The sequence below is a fragment of the Xenopus tropicalis genome, chromosome 1 (assembly GCF_000004195.4).
Source record: "Xenopus tropicalis strain Nigerian chromosome 1, UCB_Xtro_10.0, whole genome shotgun sequence".
In the NCBI taxonomy this organism is placed as follows: domain Eukaryota; kingdom Metazoa; phylum Chordata; class Amphibia; order Anura; family Pipidae; genus Xenopus; species Xenopus tropicalis.
In genome coordinates, this window is record NC_030677.2 from 104,146,657 (window position 1) to 104,167,256 (window position 20,600).

Here is a 20,600-nt window from a genome sequence, read left to right on the forward strand (position 1 = left end):
TACTAGCTTTATCCCACATATAATGATGTAAATGTGTTGATTTTGCAGAAGCTGAAATGACAGAAATGACGGATCATATGGGGGTATGTTCCCATTGGGGCCCCTACATGCCACATACTTAGGTAAACCTATACATATTGGGCATCAGGGGACCCCTGGCGTTCATATTGAGGGTGTTTTATCTGGTTACTTTATGACCTGTAGGAGATAAGATACTATAGACAGGAAGCTTTGAAGTGATTTTTAAGAAATTTCACAAATTTTGATAAAAACCAATAACTTTAGGAAAGCATTGCAACTTGGTAGTTTGAAGTAGACAGACAGTTGTGCCTATTCTGGATTCCACAGAATCTGTTCTTTCTAAAAATGTATAATTTTCTGGGATAAACCTTCTGTTAGTGGAATTTTTGTCCTTGAAATCTAAAGTATGCAGCTTTCTGGAGCAGTGCTTTGGAAATTTGGTAGTGTACTGCTGGGAGTTTTTGACCTATACAAGTGAGAAATCTACATAAAACTATATATATTTGGTATTGGCACGTTCAGGAGACATGGGACTTTCCAAATCAGTTGTATTTTTGTGCATAAAATAATTTTTGTTCCTGGTGCATGTTTATATTATGGAAAATATTATTTTTTTCATTTTTTAGACACTTAGAAGCCTATATCTTGTTACAGAATTGGAATTACACAAAAATTCACCATATTTTGAAAGCTTAGCTTGTCCTGAAAAAAACAATATATAGTTTTCCTGGGTAAACTAAAAGTCCCCCCGAGGGGAAAAGCCCCTAAAGTGAAACAGTGCAAAATGTTCAACAACTGTCTGGCAGTAGAAGTTCCACTTTGTTCAGTGAAACAGTGAAAGGGTTAAAGGGGGTTGCACCCAATTAATGATATATTCAAATAATACCTTTCCAATATACATTTATTAAACATTTTCAATTATCTTAATTATTTTTTTTATAATTGAAAGCAGCAAGTTTAACTATAGAAATAATGTAGCAGAGATCCGGTGTCCTTCAGTCAAGACTCCACTTCCCACAATGCCTTGCATGCTTTGGTTAATTGCCTTCTTTTCAATATACTGAGCTGGAAGGATAAATGATTAAAATGGTAACAAAGGAGAGAAATAGGACAGATAAATAATAGCCAGCAAATCTTCAGCACAGAAACAAGTACGCCTGCATACAAAGCAAAGGGGGTCTGCATCAAAATATTGGATTAAGCTTGGTGTATTCTGCATAAATATGCATGAGTTCTATTAGCATTAGGCAGGCGTATACCATAGAACGAACCAGGCAAATAAATTGCATATGCATGAACGTTATATTCATAATTACTTCTTTCATCTTCCTCTTTCCATGTATTCCTAAAATAACAGAAGTCCAATAACCCACTTTTAGCTGGCTTCTTCCAGTTGTTAATTTTAGCTCAGAGATCAGACATCAAGACTTATATTAAAACAGGCAAGATAAGATCTGGGAAGTTTTTAGCAAAAATGAACATTTTGAGCAAAGTAGCACTCAGTTCTGTGTAGACAAAAACGCATGTCCAAAAATCAAAATAGAGATGAATGAAGGTTTGCAAAGATTTCCTAATGAAAGAAACAATTCTGGCACTGGATTGTAGCTTAGAAGAATAAAAAATTGCCTCCCCTGTTAAATGGATCATTCTCATGGGCCCTTCCATTTTATTCAGATACAGGCCACTGTGCTTGTAACTAGGAAACCTGCAGCCCGTGAGATCTTGGCATTACAAAACATAGGCCTAAAGAATTGCTCTAATTCCATCTGATGTTTCTGCATGGCAGGGCTCCAGAATCTTGAGCTGCTTCAAACTGCACAACATGTCTGTTTTGTTAAAATATATGCAATTCATTATTTTGCTGAAGATGATAAATATAAAAATGTGTGTATCTATATTCTCTTGGACGTGCAATTTAATTCCATGCTTGCACCATGTCAACATATACACAAACATAATCATTCATATTAATAAGGGACGTGATTGTTTGAACGTGTGCAGTCTATTATGAGCAAGACTAGTTTAAGAAGAGGGTGCTTTAGTTATAAATCCAACTCTGAATTTTTGTTCTCTGTGATACAGGTATAGGACCTGTTATCCAGAATGCTCTTGACCTGGAGTTTTCCAGATAAGGGACCTTTCCATAATTTGAGTCTCCATACTTTAAGTCTAATAACAATAATGTAAATATTATTTAAACCCTGTAGGATTATTTTGCCACCAATAAGGATTCATTATATCTTAAAGGAGAAGGAAAGGCTAGTAAAAAGTTAATCTTAAGTCTCCCCATATTTCACCTGTTCAGATGATCAGAAGCCAAACAGGAAGAAAAAACACTGAGCTGTGTAAAGAAAGTTCCCATAATGCCTCACTCCTGCACAGAAATGCAGACCAAGTGAACATGCTCAGTCAGTAAGACTATGGGGGAGATCCACGAACGGTCCGAAGGCGTCCGAAAGCGTTTTTTTCGTAATGATCTGTATTTTTGCGACTTTTTCGTCGCCGTCACAGCTTTTTCGTATGTTCCGTGACTTTTTCGTTGCCGTCACGACTTTTCCGTATATTTCCCGTGATTTTTTCGCCGCCGGCGCAAAAAAACGGATTGGTTTTTCCGCCGTTTACAATCGCTCAATACGAAAAAATCGCAATGGCGACGAAATAGTTGCGCAAAATACGATAAAGTCGCGACGCCGACGAAATAGTCCCAAAAATTTTGTTTCCAATACGATTTTTTCCCTTTCGGGATTTGGATTCGTGGATTAGTAAATCTGCCCCTATGAGTCGGCTTCCTGCTGATTGGCTCAGATCCACATTTCTAAGGTGGGGGGTGTGAGTTCTTAGCATTCTTGAGGGATGGGGGAGCAGGAAAGAGCAGAGAACAGAAAGCTGCATGTCTCTGGCACAGGAATTACAGACACAACTAATCTTTTTTCAGAGAAGTCAGTTTCTGTGAGTGCTTATGGCTGTATTTACATAGACCTTTCTGATAAAGCTTACTTAGTTTTTACCTTTCTTTTTTCTTTAATTGGAATCAAGTACAAGGTACTGTTTCCGGATAATGAAACAGGTTTTGAGTGCACTCAAAATTAGATTTTTTTAAAGAGTGCCTTTTATATTTGAAAAAAAATTCTCAAGACAAACAACAAACTAAACTAGAAAGGGAAGTTTGAGAACAAACTTCATGTTGGGTTGAAAAACATGAAGTCACTGAATGGGCTCCGCCCACTTTCTCTAACCTTGGACCCCAGTTATACAGTAAAAACCACTGTGCCAAGTTTGGGGACCCTGGTTTTAATAGTGTCTGAATGGCAGCAACTTAAATTTCCCCACTGAAAGTCAACGACATCTGATTGGCGGTTGGTGGCTCCACCCCCTTTTTCTAACCTGGAACTGCAGTTACCCAGTGACTAACTCTGCACAGTTTAGGGGCCCTAGGATTAATAGTTATAGAACGGCAGCAATTAAAATTTAAACCAATAAAAGTAAATAGGTGAATTGTGATTGGTGGTTCCGCCCACTTTTTCTAACCTTGAGTCGAAGTCACCCAGTGACAAACAGTGGGCACCCTGGCATAAATAGTGTGAGAATTACAGCATTTTAAATTTAAACCAATAAAATTTAATGGATGAAATCTGATTGGCTTTTAGTGGCCCAACCTACTTTTCCTATTTTTGAACTGCAGTCCCCCAGTGACCAACTTTGCAAATTTTGGGGACTCAGGCATAAACATTGTGAGGCTGACAGCATTTTACACTTCCCCATTGAAAGTAAATAGGTGAAATGTTATTGGCTGTTGGTGGCTCCACCCACTTTTTTTTCCTAAATTTGAATGCCAAATACCCAGTGACTAACTCTGGAAACTTTAACAACCCTGGAATTAATATTTAAATAATGGCATCAGTTTAAATATAAACCAATGAAATCTAATGGGTGGAAATGGATTGGCTGTTGGTGGCTCCTCCCACTTGTTTGGGAACCCTGACATAAATAGTGTGAGCAAAGCAACATTTTAAATATAAACAAAAAAAATTCAATAGGTGAAGTCTGATTGGCTGTTGGTGGCTCCACCCACTTTTTAAAACCTAAAAATGCAGTTCCCTAGTGACCCTGGTGTAAATACTGTGAGAATGGCAGCAGGTTGAATTTCTCATTGAAAATCAATAGGTAAAATCTGATTGGCTGTTGTTGGCTCCACCCACTTTTTCTAACTCTGAACTGCAGTTACCAGGTGACTAGCTCTGCAAAGTTTGGAGACCTTAGTATTAATATTTAAAGAATGGCCGCAGTTTAAATTTTAGACATATCTAGACCTATAGTCTATAGGTGATATCTAATTGGTTGTTGTTGGCCCCACCCACTTTTCTAAACTTGGAACATAGTCACCTAGTGACAAACTGTGCAAAGTTTGGGGACCCTGACATTAAACATGTGAGAATGGCAGCAGTTAAAATTTTCCCACTGAAAACAATGAAAGAAATGTGATTGGCTTTTGGTGGCCCCACCCACTTTTTCTAACCTTGAGTACAAAGTCACGCAGTGACTGACTGTGCAAAGTTTGCGAACTCTGGCATCAAACCAATAAAATTCAATAGGTGAAATCTGATTGGCTGTTGGTGGCCCCGCCCACTTTTTCAAAACTAAAACTGTAGTCCTCTAGTGACCAACTGTGAAAAGATTGGGGACCCTGGTGTTAATACTGTGAGAATGGCAGCAGGTTGAATTGCCCCATTTAGAGTCAATAGGTAAAATCTGATTGGCTGTTGGTGGCTCCACCCACTTACAAAAATACAAAAAACCTTAAATGCGTAGTCACCCAGTGTCTGACTATGCAAAGTTTGGGAAGCCTGGCAACAAACCAATAAAAATCAATAGGTGAAAATTGGTTGGTTGTTGGTGGCTCCGCCCACTTTTCAAAACTAAAATTGCAGTCCCCTAGTGACCAACTGTGAAAAGTTTGGGGACCCTGGTGTTAATTCTGTGAGAATGGCAGCAGGTTGAATTTCCCCATTGAAAGTCAATAGGTAAACTCTGGTTGGCTGTTGGTGGCTCCGCCCACTTTTCAAAACTAAAATTGCAGTCCCCTAGTGACCAACTGTGAAAAGTTTGGGGACCCTGGTGTTAGTGCTGTGAGAATGGCAGCAGGTTGGATTTCCCCATTGAAAGTCAATAGGTAAACTCTGATTGGCTGTTGGTGGCTCCGCCCACTTTTTCTTACCTTGAACCACAGTTACCTGGTGCCTCTGCAAAGTTTGGGGACCCCGGCGTTATTACTGTGAGACTGGCAGCAGGTTGGATTTCTGCCAAGTCAATAGGTAAAATCTGATTGGCTGTTCACATCTCCGCCCACTTTTGGGCATCCAATAATCATCATATTTTCATTCAGGCTGAGCCCATGACTGTGTGATTCAAGTTTGGGGAGTGTAGCCTCAAAGCTGTAAGTTTGGCAGCAGTTTCAATTTCCCCATTAAAGTCAATGGGTACAATATGATTGGCTGCTGTTGGCCCCTCCCACTTTGCAGATTTTTTTTTTAAAAAAAAACCTGAATGCGTAGTCACCCAGTGACTGTGCAAAGTTTGGAAAATCTGGCATCAAACCAATAAAAATCAATAGGTGAAATTTGATTGGCTGTTGGTGGCTCCGCCCACTTTTCAAAACTTAAACTGCAGTCCCCTAGTGACCAAGGGTAAAAAGTTTGGGGACCCCGGTGTTATTACTGTGAGAATGGCAGCAGGTTGGATTTCCCGCCAAATCAATAGGTAAAATCTGATTGGCTGTTCACAGCTCCGCCCACTTTTGGGCATCCAGCAATCATCATATTTTCATTCAGGCTGAGCCCATGACTGTGTGATTCAAGTTTGGGGAGTGTAGCCTCAAAGCTGTAAGATTGGCAGCAGTTTCAATTTCCCCATTAAAGTCAATGATTAAAATTTGATTGGCTGTTGTTGGCCCCTCCCACTTTGGGGTCATCCAACAAATGTTGCTGCTTCATTCGGGGTGACCCCATGATTATGTTATTCAAGTTTGGGGGGTGTAGCTTCAAAGCTGTAAGTGTGGCAGCAGTTTGAAAATCTTCCCTGTCAAAGCCAATGGGAAAATTGGGGGGTTCGGAGGGGCGCCACAGAAAGATGGGGGGCCGGATCGCTTAGAAAAGCACAAGCAACCTGCTCCGCTATAGGGCGAAGATGTGTGGGGAGTTTGGGTATTGTAACCCTAAAACTGTAGGAGGAGTAGCGTTTAGAAAATGGGGGGCGCTAAGAATAAGAAGAAGAAGCGGAAGAATAAGCTAAAGTCGAAGAACAGTATGTTGGGGTTTTCAACCCAACATAAATATACTGTTTGCATAAGTATTTATTCACTACATTTGTCTGAACAAACTGCATTAAGGTGTGTGCACACATGAATCTACCCTACTACATACAGAAATGCGCACAGATGCACACTTGTGCATAACTATGTGCTGATGGGAATGGCTATTCACCAATCAATGCTTGGTCTAGTGAGTACCTGAGATTTATATATTAATTCAATGATGGCTGCATTACCTATTTACAGAGTTTATTTTTCAAATCTGGAGTCAATCAAAAACATGCATAGAATGATAATATGGTGTTTTGAATACTATTGCTGAATCTTAGCCGTTATTTCCTCTATCTTATTATGTGATATTAATATTAAGCGATACTGTACTGACTGATTTTTATGGTATACTTTTTATTTCTAAATTATACTGTTTACATAGAAAAGAATTCACTCTACCATTTAAAATGTTATTCTTGAACCAACAAATGTATTTTTTTTAGCTGTGTCTGAGCTTTCAGAAAGAGCCAGCGCTACATATTAGAACTGCTTTCAGGTAACCTATTGTTTCTCCTACTCCCATGTAACTGGAGGAGTCCCAAGCCGGACTTTTTTACTATTGCGTGCTATTCTGAAATCTACTGGGAGCTGCTATCTTGCTACTTTCCCATTGTTCTGCTGATCGGCTGCTGGGGGGGGGGGGGGTTTATATCACTACAACTTGCAGCTCAGCAGTAAAGTGTGACTGATCACAGGTCACATGACTGTAGCACCCTGGGAAATGAAGAATATGTGCATTTTTGAAAAATGGATTTGAATGCAGGAGCTCTATTAACTGATGCGTTTTGAAAAAATAAACATGTTTTCTCATGACAGTATTCCTTAAAGTATTCAGGCTTTACCTTATGCAGTCAAATCAGAGACTACATTCCAGTGATTTACAACTCAAGTATTTATGTCCACTGGAACCTTTCCACCTTTCAAAAAAATTTATTTTTGTGTTGTTTGAAAAGTTGCTTTTTTGTATGGCTCCTTTATATATTCATATAACTTTTCCATCATTGCCCAATTTATCTTCACACCAGAGACGTTCAAGCTGACATTAGTTTAGTTATTAGTTTAGTTATTGACTCCCTTATTTGTATACTATATTTTTGTGAACTTCAGATACTTGATATATCCCCAAGTTGTTTTTACAGTTATTGTGTAAGGGGGTGAAAGGGTTCATAAAAGTTATTTTGGCGATTTCAAAAGAGACCAAGGAAGTGTTGGGATCCATTGGAGTGCCTGGCAAGTCTGGTGTCGTGGGCTCATCCCTGTAGAAGGAAACATAATGACAGGTTCCCTGGAGTGACACTGGAGGTTGGTGGCAAGTGTGGGAGAGAGAACTTTAAAGGGTTGCGAGTAAACAACCAATATTTGTTTTGTACTCTGATTTTTGCTTGTTACAACTCCCAGCACTCTCATTAGGGTTGCCACCTCTGCAGGCTTTCTTAGTCGGGCAGGGGGTGGGGTGACATCATGGGGGGAGGGGGGAAAAGACAGGACTGTGAGCTTGCAGGGCGTGGAGGAGGCCTGACCAAGCTGTCACAGGGCCGGGGCTATGACACGGTGATCGGCGATGGGCTGATCCCCATGTTAAAGTTACTGAGTCCTGCCTGGTATTCCTATTTTGGTAAAATCCGGGCAGGAGGTTTTGACCCAGACAGCCCTTTCGAAAACTGGGCTGTCCGGGTCAAAACCGGACAGGTGTCAACCCTTACCCTAATGTTTTAGTGTGGATAATTGTAATCAGGAGGGGATTACTTCCTACAATTGTATAGTAATAATTGGCACAGTTTAAAAATAATTTTCAGAATCTTAACAGCCCTTACTGAGACACCAAACTAAGTTCAAGAAACCCCACATAGATTGTCTTGATAATGTCTGTGTATACAAGAGAGCATTCTGTCCCAATTTATCTGTAAATTGTTGCTATATTATGTCTTATACTGCCTTTTATCCAGATAGATGGATGAACTGTGGTCAGCATTTCTACTTGACAAAACTTTTATATTTCCTTGATGAAAATGAGTACAGTTTTCCCACTACATTTATATTTTTTATGATTTAGTGATCAAAACTGCACTGCATACTAAGTTTTTCCTTAACTAAGATTTATAGAGAGGTGAATAATAATTTAGCCCTGTAGAAGAATGTACAAGACACATTTAATAAACTGTTTAACATGCTAGGTATTGTATGAAAACACTGAGTTGATTCTCATCATCATCATTTATTTATAAAGCGGCATACAAGTTATGTAGTGCTTTTTATATTCATTTATAACAAAAAAGGTTTACAGAATGAAAGTGGGGTCAGATTCCAAAATCTATGTCTGTTAATAAAGCTATCTGAAGGCTGGTACAGTTGTGTGGGACATCATGTAATGAATGCAAACTTAAATAATAACATGTGAAGCAGTTAGTCTGTCTCCTCTTGTTGGCTTCAACATATCTGCCAGGAAAGCAAAGAGCCCTAAGGCCACTAACATACCATTTTCAAAGGACAGCTTCTGACAACTGAAGAAGGGTGTAATGAACATTGAAAAAATGCTTTTTTCATTATTATATGTTCAGTAGCAGCGGCAGCAGCAGCAACAACAGCATTAAATACTGCAGATCTAACAGAATTCTGACAGTTTATACTTTTATCTAAAATATATATTTTGATACTTGCAGAACTAGGCCAAGTAGTATTTGTGCCTTATGCAATACTACTTGGCCCACCCTCTGGCCACTCTCTGACACCCCCCTAAATTAGATTTACATTTATACAAAATAAGAACAGAAACCACAGAAATGATTGCTCAGCCATTATGCTAACTGTGTGTTCCGATATGTGGCCAGTGATATCTTTATTGAAGGTATGTTTAAGAATTGTTGAAAAGTAAAAAAAACTATGTTTTGGAGATTAGTGATTTTATGGTGTTTCTGATTTACCATGAAGAAAATGATGTGGTCTAGTGCAGGGGCTATCCAACGTTTTGTCACTGCTGCTGCTATAAGATGCTAAAGACTTTATATTGCAGTTGTTGGGGGCTGTTTGGGCCATTGTGTATTAGAAATGCCAGGGCCTCTTTTAAATCTCAGACCTATCACATGCCCACTAATAAGGAAAACTTTATACATGGTTTCTAGAGCCTGCAGTTACATGTTCCAAATATTACTAGGCATGACGTGTAGAGTTGTGTATTTACTACAAACAGTGGTGCTAGTTTGTCAAGGCATTTTGAATCTATCCTTAATGGCAACAGTCAGACATTCACTCTACCCAGCTCATCAGGAAGCACAGCTCTTAATACTAGTACTAAATAGTGATCATTCTCAGTTGTTATTTTGCTTTTGGGTTTAAAATGGGTTCTGCTGCTTTATTTTTTAATAATAAGAGTACACAATTGTTTCCATATACATGTCTGTGATGCCACTTGGGGTACCATTATATGTTTAATTCCCAATGTGCCCACAGGTTTTTTCTAATCCAGCTGCAGATAGCTGCTGCACTAACCTTGCAATTATTTAGAACATTTAAGTTTGACACTCCATAAAAGCTAGTGAAGATGCTATTATTTTGAAATGTAATACTTCAAATGCTTTACTTTAAAGATTACCACAGGTACACCATTGTATACCACTGGTGCATATCAAGATTAATTAGAATTTGTAGATGCTTTATACGTTTGAATATGTCTCATCTATCTTAAACATATTTCCTTTTTCCAAAACCAACTTATTACTTCCTATTTCAGAAATAGCTTTGGAAAGCTAATGGTTTTTTTTTTTTGCATACCTTCCTCTTAAAGGAGTAGTCACCTTAAAATAATACCATACAAATGACTAACAATCCGGCTGTATGCAAATGCCCATTGGCCCAGTGTCTATTCAAACTAGGTTTAAAAGTCAGTACTTAGCTCTGTCCGCAAAAAGCTCCAACTAAGCCAGCAAGCACTTTGTTCTTTTAAACCATCTAAGTGGTGCAAATTTCCCACAAACTTGCAAAGCAGATACAATTTCACCTGCACTTTAGTGAGAATGGCACTGAAAATCTTTGGTATCAGGATATCATCACTCCACTACTCTGCATCAAAATGACACTTGCACCCAATTTTTTTAGTCACAAGTGCCTTGTCTTTATTCATGAAGGCCACTGCGGGAATCCTAAAACTACCACCACCTGCATCAGTAAGTGCACCGTGCGAGATTTATGCAAACAGATTGAATTAATGCTTTGCCCAAAATGCGCAGGTGCAAGGAGCAGCTTTAGACACAAGTACCTTTAATGTCACCAATTCATGCAACAACCACGTCAAATGTTGTGCAACAGCAACTTTGGTTGGCTTAGTAAATTAGCCCTATAGTTTATTATTTGATAGGATAGATGAGGTGGAGGAGTGAAACTTGAACCAGCCTTACCAGCTACCACAAAGTTTACGTTACAAAATTGTGTTGGGCATATTTTTCCAGCTAATGATTTTTTATTACATTTCTCTATAGAAATTGCCTTAGAAAAGTTTATTTGGGTGGGCTAGTCTATTCTGAGAAGCCTGTGCTTGTAATTCTTACAAGAACCACCTTACAGCAGCATTTGAGAAAGTGCTGCTGTCCTCCAGTTTAAAAGAAGGCACTAAATAATCGCATCTTCTATGTCCTGCTTATATTCCACCGCTATCTGGCTGCTATCCTCTTCCACAGCTATTACAACGTTGGACTGCATCCAACCCAATATTCCTTCTAAATTATTGTAGGCAAAATTTAATTCAGAAAATGCTCCTTATGCCAAGGAAATTCCAAAGCAAAAAAACATGGTGCTTTGTACTTTGGGAATTAGCTTGTGTATGGGCAATTTTATTTTGATATGTGCAGAGAAATCTGAACATGTGTGTGCATAGAATACATGTCTTGCCTCAAAGCAGAAGAGGAAACAAACCTTGCTCTGTCATTATGGGGGTCTTTTACTGCAACCTATACCATTTTCTAGTGTATTTTTGCTTCAGCACCAGTGTGCCCTGCCTCAAAGTCCCTTTATTCACACTTCTTTCCTGCAATTTCGTAAAATATGATTATGTGTCCCTGCCCTGTCATCGAGTGCAGAAATGTATAATCACAAACTGATATCCATACTGCTATATGTTGCTGCCTGCTTCCTTCCTGACTACCCCCAGTGATAAACTCCTACACTGGACAGGAAACACATGGTGAATAAACATAAGGTGCAGCCCAAAGGCTGAGAATTTTTTTCCTTTCAGCAATAATAGAAGTAATTGTTAAAACCGTTGACAAAATCAGCATAGCACATCTATCAACCCTGCATGATGGGTTATCTGACAGTGGTAGAAGATTTACATTTTGCTTTTCTTGAAAAAGATGAATAACTTGTGCTAGTCTTAGATCAGGGGTCCCCAACCTTTCTTACTTGTGAGCTACAGTCAAATGTAAAAAGTCTTGGAGAGCAACACAAGCATAAAAGTTCAAGGGCTACGATTCACTATTAGGCCTCTTTGCACACTATCAGCTTACAGGAGGCTTTATTTGGTAGTAAATCTTGTTTTTATTCAACCAAAACTTGCCACCAAGTCAGGAATTCAAAAATAACTCCCTGGTTTGGGGGCACTGAGAGCAACATCCAAGGGGCTGGGGAGCAACATGATGATCATGAGCCACTGGTTGGGGATCACTGTCTTAGATATTTAACAACATTTCTGGACTTATTAAAACACAAGTTTTGAGTGGCAAGTACTGCACAAATTTTAAAATGCTATATATATACTGGAACATTGACATGCCTGTTGGAACTACTTAGCAACATATGCTCCATCTAAAGTGGTGCATAAAGGATGTGGATTTGTGGTTGAGCTCAGTATTACCACAGTTTTACATCTTATTGACACACTTAAAAGTAGAGGTGATATTGAAATGTAAGCAATTTCAAGTATACATGCAAACTGTCTGCTCTTTCACACTGGGGTTGCTGGTCAGTTTGGTAATTTAAAGGAAGCAATAATCACCACCTAGCTAAAAAAAGCCTTTTGACACCTGAACATGGGGAAGCAGGTACATGGCTGTTTGAGCCATGGTCTTTAGAAAAGTTCAGGAGTATTTCATTTATTTTCTGTAGGGGATGGAAGTGAAGTGAAATATGTTGACAGGCATCATCTTGTTTATGGTGTTACAGAGGGAAAAAATAATGAATAACATAATTTGGATAGATAATTATTTATGCTTCCTTTCACACCTTAAACAGTTAACAGTAACACCAAAATATGAAAAAGTATCAAAGTAAGGAATATATATTGTACTGTTGCTCTGCACTGGTAAAAGTTGTGTGTTTGCTTCAGAATAGCTGCTGTGTAGCCATGTGTGGCAGCCATTCAAGCTGAAATATGGCTAAATGGCACAGGTCACATAGCAGTTAACAAATAAGCTATGTAAAATACCACTATTTTCTACAGAGCATATCTGTTATCTGCTATGTGACCTGTATCTTTTCTGCTTTTTTCCAGCTTGAATAGCTGCCCCCATGGTGTTGATAATTTGAATTTACTAGAACCTTATTATAGAACAAGACCCAGAGACAAGGTTCTCAGCATAAGTCAAAGACAGAGTCTTGTGGAAGCTTTCAGCAACACAGAACAATACCTGAAATTTGTCACAAACAGCTTCCAATGAGACCCTGAAAGTCATAGGGGCCGATTCACTAAAGGCCGAAAAAATGAGTGTTATTTTTAGCATGCATTAAAAATCTTATCACTTCTTATATTTGGAGAATTAACAATCGATTCACAAAAAAGATACTTGTCTGAAATAAGAAGCGATTTTATTGTTGTTATTTATCTTGAGATGACATATTTTTAAGCAATATTTTAAGCCATGCAATATATTTATGCATTATTTCATAGTGCGCGATATTAGCGCATGCTATTACGCACGTAACCATTACTTTCTGAAAACTACTGCTCTGAAAATTACCATTGCCCTGAAAACTGGAGCATGCATCACTCTAGGGCGATCACATACTTGATTCTCTTCTTCAGATTCCCGAAAAAATCCGACTGCAAACTCCATCTTGTCACCACAGACAATCATCAGCTGCAATTGTAAACAATGCGTTAACACCCTTTAGTGAATTGGCCCCTTAGCCTTTTATAGATCATAGTATACCTTATCTCAAAAGTATATAACACCCCTGTGTACTCTGTGGTTATAGCTGTGCAAATAAAACAAAGTGCATGTAGGGGCTTAGCTAGTCAGCACTATCATGTCAGGCCCTTGTGATTTTATAAGATAGCATATTAGACTTTATTTTATACTTCACATATATTGAATATTTGTATATTCTCCTATCTCACCTGCCTTGGGTTGTCTTTATAGGGGACACTGGGGAATGTTATGTGTCCCTTTGTACAGAACTTACCCAACACAAGTGAGCATCTCAACAATGGCTAAACAGCAGCTTACTTATATAAATGTAGGGATCCATAGGATTAATATGCCCCTATGACTTTAAACCCTATCATTTCCTATTTCTTTTTGTTAGTGGGCAAAGACCTATGTATCTAGTTTTATATTAGCATTTTGTGCTTTATTGGTTAAAAGGTAGACCACTCCCTTTGCACTCTAATATAGTGCTTAGCAAAGGGGTGGATCTTCCTCTTTGGCTGCATCTGTTGACTCAGGTAGAGGTTCCACTGAGCCTGGGATCAACAGGGCCCCAGTAAAGTGCAGGATAACATCTGTCATAGCACTTTATAGAAAAGTGAGATAGTCAGTTTGGTTAGAAAGAGCAGTTTCTGACTCCAACCAGGAGAGATTAGCTAGAAATATTCTCCTTTACAGGCTCTGTCTTCCCTTAGTGTAGGGCCGCAGTTAAGACCACCGTCTGCTGTCTGGGATCTGTGACCACTAAGGTATACATCCTAAGGATACTAAGGATACCAGATACTTGTCCAGGCTACTCTCCACAGTGGTGCCATGCTGTTTGACTGTCTTTACTCTGCCCACACTCGGCTGAGGTGGGATAAAACGGTGGACACCATACCTTTCTATCATCTGTGCCTTTACCTGCTTAATCTATCTTCTGAGTATTGCATAACCCTGTGGATCATTTGTCTTGGACAAATAAACAAGTTCAGTTCTGTTTTACTGCAAAAGAACCTTCTAGCATCCATTCTTTTATTTACTTTGCACACAGCTTATGTGAGTTGTAGTTGCCCTACATCCCCTTGATTTTTCCACGTAGCGAAAGCCCATCTTGTGTGTAGGAGTCCTATGTACCCCATGCTCTAAAGCCTATCTAGCTGGCATTGCCTGTTTTCACAGCCAAATAGGTGGGTTACATAAACATTATAAGTGTTTCTAAAGCAAACACACAACTTTTACCAGGGCAGGACAACACTATGTTATATTTGAATTACTTTAATACATTTTTTGTGTTACTGTTCCTTTAACTTAATTGTATTATTAATCTGATACAAGTAATATACATTTCAAAATGAAGAAATTCTATCTAAATAGAGTAGAATGGACACTCTAGATTAAATCCAATCCAATTTCAAATAAGAAAACAAGGAAATACACATTTATAACCCTGTCTATTTGTTTAAGACTATACTGGTTTTCAGAGGAAACCACACATTAATAAAAAAGGGATCTACTAGACACTATAAAATAACTTTTATTGTTGCTATAGTGAGATTGAGTGACCCTACCTTTTTGACATTTAAAGGGGTGGTTCACCTTTAAGTTAACGTTTTAGTTATAGGATGGCCAGTTCTATGCAACTTTTCAATTGGTCTTCTTAATTTACCTGTTATAGTTTTGGAATTATTTGCCTTCTTCTTTAAACTTTTTGCAGTTTTAAATTCATATGCCAGTCTCTCATCCAAACCACTCCCTGGTTGCTAAGGTAACTTGGAGCCTAGCAAACAAATAGCTGCTGAAACTCCAAACTGGAGAGCTTGTGAACTTAAAATGAAATAAGTAAAAAACTACAAATAATAAAAAATGAAGACCAATTTTAAATTGTCTCAGAATATCATTCTCTACATCAGTGCTGTCCAACTTCTGTGGTACCGAGGGCTGGAATTTTCTGGCCTACATAGTGGAGGGCCGATAATGGAAGCCAGTTTTGACCACTCCCCTTTTTTAAACCACACCCACTTCAAACTACACCCATGTTATCACAAGAGCTTTTAAGACCATACCAACATTAATGGTGGCAACACAGCAAAATACCAATGGTTGGTGCTCACTGAAGGGATATCAACCATCATTCATATGTGAAAGAATTATATTATGTCATATTAAGACATAAACTTAAATCCATATGCCTCCTCCTCTTCTGTGGATAGCACAGCAACCACCAGCATATAATTACACACCTTAGGGACCATGTAATGAATATTTCCAACTGCTAACAAACTCCCAGAACAAACCCCTGCATAGGGCAGGGAGAGTAAGGCACACAAAGGCAACATAAGAAAAGGCAGAGTATGGCACACACGGGCAGCATAGGGCAGGCAGAGTATGGCACACACAGGCAGCATAGGGCTGGCAGAGTATGGCACAAACAGGCAGCATAGGAAAGGCAGAGTATGGCACACACAGGCAGCGTAGGGGAGCCATAGAGCAGGCAGAGTACTGCTTGCCCTACCCTGCCTCTGTGTGCCATACTCTGCCTGCCCGCCCCTGCCTATGTGTGCCATACTATTCCTGTCCTCCCCTGCCTATGTGTGCCACACTATGCCTGCCCTATGGCACACACAGGCAGCATACAGAGACACAATGCTGGATGTGTCAGAGGGAATGTCTGAGGTGTGAACAGTAGAACAATATGGGTGATTACAGCCTGAGGTGTGAACACTGCAGGGGGTGAACAATGAAGGCATTAAAAGGTGTGAACAGTTCAGGGCATTACATGATTAAACAATACAGGGGAATTACAGCCTGAATCTGAGGTGTGAGCAATGCAGGGGGCCAGTTAATCTCAGTACTGATACCATTTAAAGCTTACACAAAGGTAAACCATCAAAACAGCCAGACAGGTGGGGGGCCACACAGAGGGGGTCCCGCGGGCCGCCAGTTGGACAGCCTTGCTCTACATCATACTAAAAGTTAAATTAAAGGTTAACAATCCCTTTAATTCTGACAGAATTCTTTTTTCCTTTTGCAAAATGTAAACATTGTGGTCTTATATTTTACAGCAGAGATAATATTCTGGCATAACTTATATACCACAAGCCACACACCTGTACTGCCTCTTATACAAACTCCTAACTGCCAAAACAGAAATTCTTAATTCCTCCCACATCCATATTTTTGACTTTCTAAAAAAAAATTCCCACAGCTTCACTATTCAATTTTTTTTGCGTGACACAACATCTACCTTTTTAACATGTGACTGTGTTGTGGTGACACAATGTCAGAGCTGCTCTAAATACACCTACTCAATCTGCAAGAGTATTTCGCAACATACCACATCTAAGTACTGCATTTAGGCTAGTGTTACCGTGTCACCTAGTTCCTCTCGAAACTCTGCTCAGCTTCTCGTAGGCACCATTTATAAGAAATACCACTACCTAGTAGCATCTTCTGCCTAAACAACGTGGCACTAATGTTCAGCCTGTAACAGGGAGAAAACCAACTACAAAGTGCCTAAGTGGATATCCCGGAGAGGTTACAGAAGTTTGGACTTTTATGCTAGAAACAGATTCTGGTCTGTAGAGCATGCTGAGAATACTGGTGTTGCTCCTTTGCACTCACTTCTCCAGAGGTAAGACTTTTTGAGCTATTTCTTTTAATTATTTCACAATCTACACAAGATGGAAAACAATTCTATAAAATGCTTGGTTTGGTAGAGGTTGAAGTGACCCACTTAAAAAGTGTCCCAAAAGATATAGATATATATATGTAGATTTTATGCTTAATGATAATGAAAGTCTTTATTTTAAAGGGGAAGTTTACCCAATAACTAACATTTTAATATAAAGCAGATAATGCTTAGTTCATTAAAACCACTGCCAAGATACTAGGGTCTGCAGCACTTGCAACTAAATTAGAATTATAAACCCCAAACCAAAAGTATACTAAACCAGGGACTTTTTGGGAGTTGTTCTACAGTTACACTTTGTACATGTATTGTAAGCTGCATATAACCTTTAAAGATGAACAAGACATTTTCATAAACTGTATTACTGTTATGGGTTCTAGGAATTACTATTTTCCTTTAAAATAAGAGGGCTAATTTACAAATGGAGGGCAAGTGGCAAAGTGCAAAAATACATTTTTTTGCCCATTATATAGCAACCTCCCTCCTTTTTGACCAGTGTGGTCAGGTTTATGAAATGCTGTGCTGAAGGAATTTTGTGGCTGTCCATTTGGATGTCCATTGCTTGCTACATATTTACAAGGCACTTCTTATGATACAAGTACACCTATTGTGTACCCTGTAGCTACTTACACCCTTGGCGGTGGCAGTAGCTCCATGGCTCCCTTGTTTTAATAGGCACACTGAGGGGGGCAGGATGGATTGGGCAGAACTATGTGCAAGTGCAAGGAGGACCTTTAACACAGGTACCTTTAATGAATGTGATTTTCTTGCACAACCACTGCAGGCAAATTTGCATGACTGCAACTGTCTTTTTCCTTGTAATTTAGCCCTGTTGTTCCTTTTCACGTACATTGCCTTTATCCTGAATTGATAGTCATCACTTCCTTAAGCAGTACAAACTCATTAAAATGGGGGTTATTACCTGCTTGTTGTGTAGAAGCCATAGGTAGGGTTGTCACCTGACAGGTATTTCACTGGCCCAGCAGACAAATCACCAACTAGGGCCATGGCCGGTATTACAAATTTATCAGCAATGTACATTGCCAGTAAATATGTAATTCCCTGTTCATTCTTTCCCAACCTGACCTACTCTGCTACTTGATCCAATCTTTTAAGCACTCAGTACGTGCTTACAGTCCCAGTTTTGACTTCCTTCTCTACTCTTGTTGGCTTTTTCTAAGGCACAGATATCATGTCACTGAAGCAAGTTGGCAGAAAGATGGGGTATGAGTTAATCAATGTCGGCCATGAGCTAATCAGTGTTGGGGAATGGCACATCATGCTGTCAGAAATTGCTCATAGCACATGTCCCTATCACAAATCCTCCTTTTCCCACAGCAAAAGTTGTGCACTGCACATACTCACACTAAACACTAGGGTGACTTTGTAAAAAAAAATAAAGGGAAAGGGCTCCAAAACTGGTCAACTCAAATGACCATCAATAATATGGCATTAACCTTATGTAATGTGACTGCTGACAGAAATACACCAGGCCCAGTGAGCTGGGCGTCCCTGATAATAACTGTACAGGTATGGGACCTGTTATCCAGAATGCTCGGGACCAGGGGTTTTCCGGTTAAGGGATCTTTCCGGTATTTGGATCTCCGTAACTTAAGTCTGCTAAAAATCATTTTAATATTGAATAAACCCAGTAGGCTTGTTTTACCTCCAATAAGGATTTATTATATCTTAGTTGGGATCAAGTACAAGGTACTGTTTTATTATTACAGAGAAAAAGGAAATAATTTTTTAAAATTTGAATTATTTGCTTATAATGGAGTCTATGGGAGATGAACTTTTTGTAATTTGGAACTTTCTGTATAATGGGTTTCCGGATAAGGGATCCCATACCTGTATTGTAGGTTAAATAAACCCCAGGATGAAAGTCATACTTAGAGCACAAGAAACAAAATGTCAAATTTTGTTTGAAATAATAACATATATAAACAATAGAAAGACATTTTTATACAAGTAGCGCTATGCAAACAAAAACATGTACTGTATACATATAAAAAGGCTTACATTATCCCCTTGCCTTATAATCTTGCTGAGCTATACCTGCAGTTCCCTATTATTTCTAGTTACATATTCAAAAGCACATTGAGAAGCTGACTTGCATCATTATAAGATATGATGAATATCCCATAATACACTTAGGGCCTGATTCACTAAAGTGCGAATTAACGTGCGCTAAAAATGTTACCGCTTCTTAATTTTGGCGACTTTTCGCACGATTCACTATTAGTACACTTGCGCTATTTTACACACGGTATTTCATGCGATATTCTTGTCGTGATAAATAGCGTGCGCGGTATTTTCCGCATGCACGCTATTTATCGCATGCGCTAATTGTTGCGACATTACGCACGCGACAATCGGCATTTTTTCCCCTCTGAGGCAAATTAGAGAGGCTTCAGATGGGGTTTTTGCCTTCCTCTGGTTAAACTAGTAGTTAGGCAGGTTATATATAGGCATTATGGTTGAATGTGATGGACGTATGTCTTTTTTCAACCCAACTTACTATGTTACTATGTAATAATTTGCCTGGGTGCAGTATAAAGTAAGCAAGGACTTGATCCAAATAAAAATGTTTTGTTTTTTTTGGCATCTAAGACCTGAGTGTGCAGCATATTCTTTCTAGTTTTGTACACATATATTATATATATATATATATATATATATATAGAATATACATTTCTTCAATTTTTAAAAGTTCAATAATTACCTTCCGCTATATCAGCTATTAATTCTGGACTCCTGCGCTTCATATCCGACCATATCCGCTGGAGAGTCCTGAGGTCCATTTGGAGGGCATAGCGGTGTTGTAACCTCCGCATCAGCCTGCGGAGGATTGCCCTGTTTCTCTCGTGGACCCCTACCATCCCCAGCGGCTGCCTATCATAGGATGAGTGCAGGAGATAGCGGCAGATGTAGCGCCTCTCCACCAGTCGTAGCTCCGATACCCCAGGCATGTTCACTCTCTCAATCACAGCAGGCTCTGAAACAAAATGGCCGCAAGTCGCGTCTATCACGAGATTACAAATGGCGAATAGTCGCCAAAATATAACGTGTAGTGTATTTGTCGCGACAAAACGTGCATAATATAGCGATTAAATATTTACTGCTATAGTACAGTATAATATCGCGACTAAATACTTACCGCTATTGTACTGTATATTTTGGCGACTAAATATTTACCACTATTGTACTGTATATTAGTAGCGAAATTCCATACATGCCAAGACTTTAGTGAAATTGAGTAAAAAGACACATACTTGAATAAATAACACTGTAAGTCCATATTTTATTGCCAAAAACTCATTTACTGTACTTTTCTATAATTTCTCACCTGCCTGTAGTAGGAGTTAATTTTCGCATAGCCGAATGCGATATTTAGCGCGCAAAAGTTTATTCAGCG

The 20,600-nt window shown here is 39.0% G+C and overlaps 1 protein-coding gene across 1 annotated transcript in view; it reads left to right on the forward strand.

The window, feature by feature from the left end:
- The first annotated feature begins 16,881 nt into the window (after window positions 1-16,881).
- Window positions 16,882-20,600, forward strand: part of il12rb1 (interleukin 12 receptor subunit beta 1) — a 30,896-nt gene continuing 27,177 nt past the window's right edge. Inside the window, exon 1 of the mRNA XM_018097018.2 lies at window positions 16,882-17,125. Within this exon, the coding sequence (XP_017952507.2) occupies window positions 17,080-17,125 (46 nt within the window). The 5' untranslated portion in view covers window positions 16,882-17,079. The remainder of the gene's footprint in view (window positions 17,126-20,600) is intronic.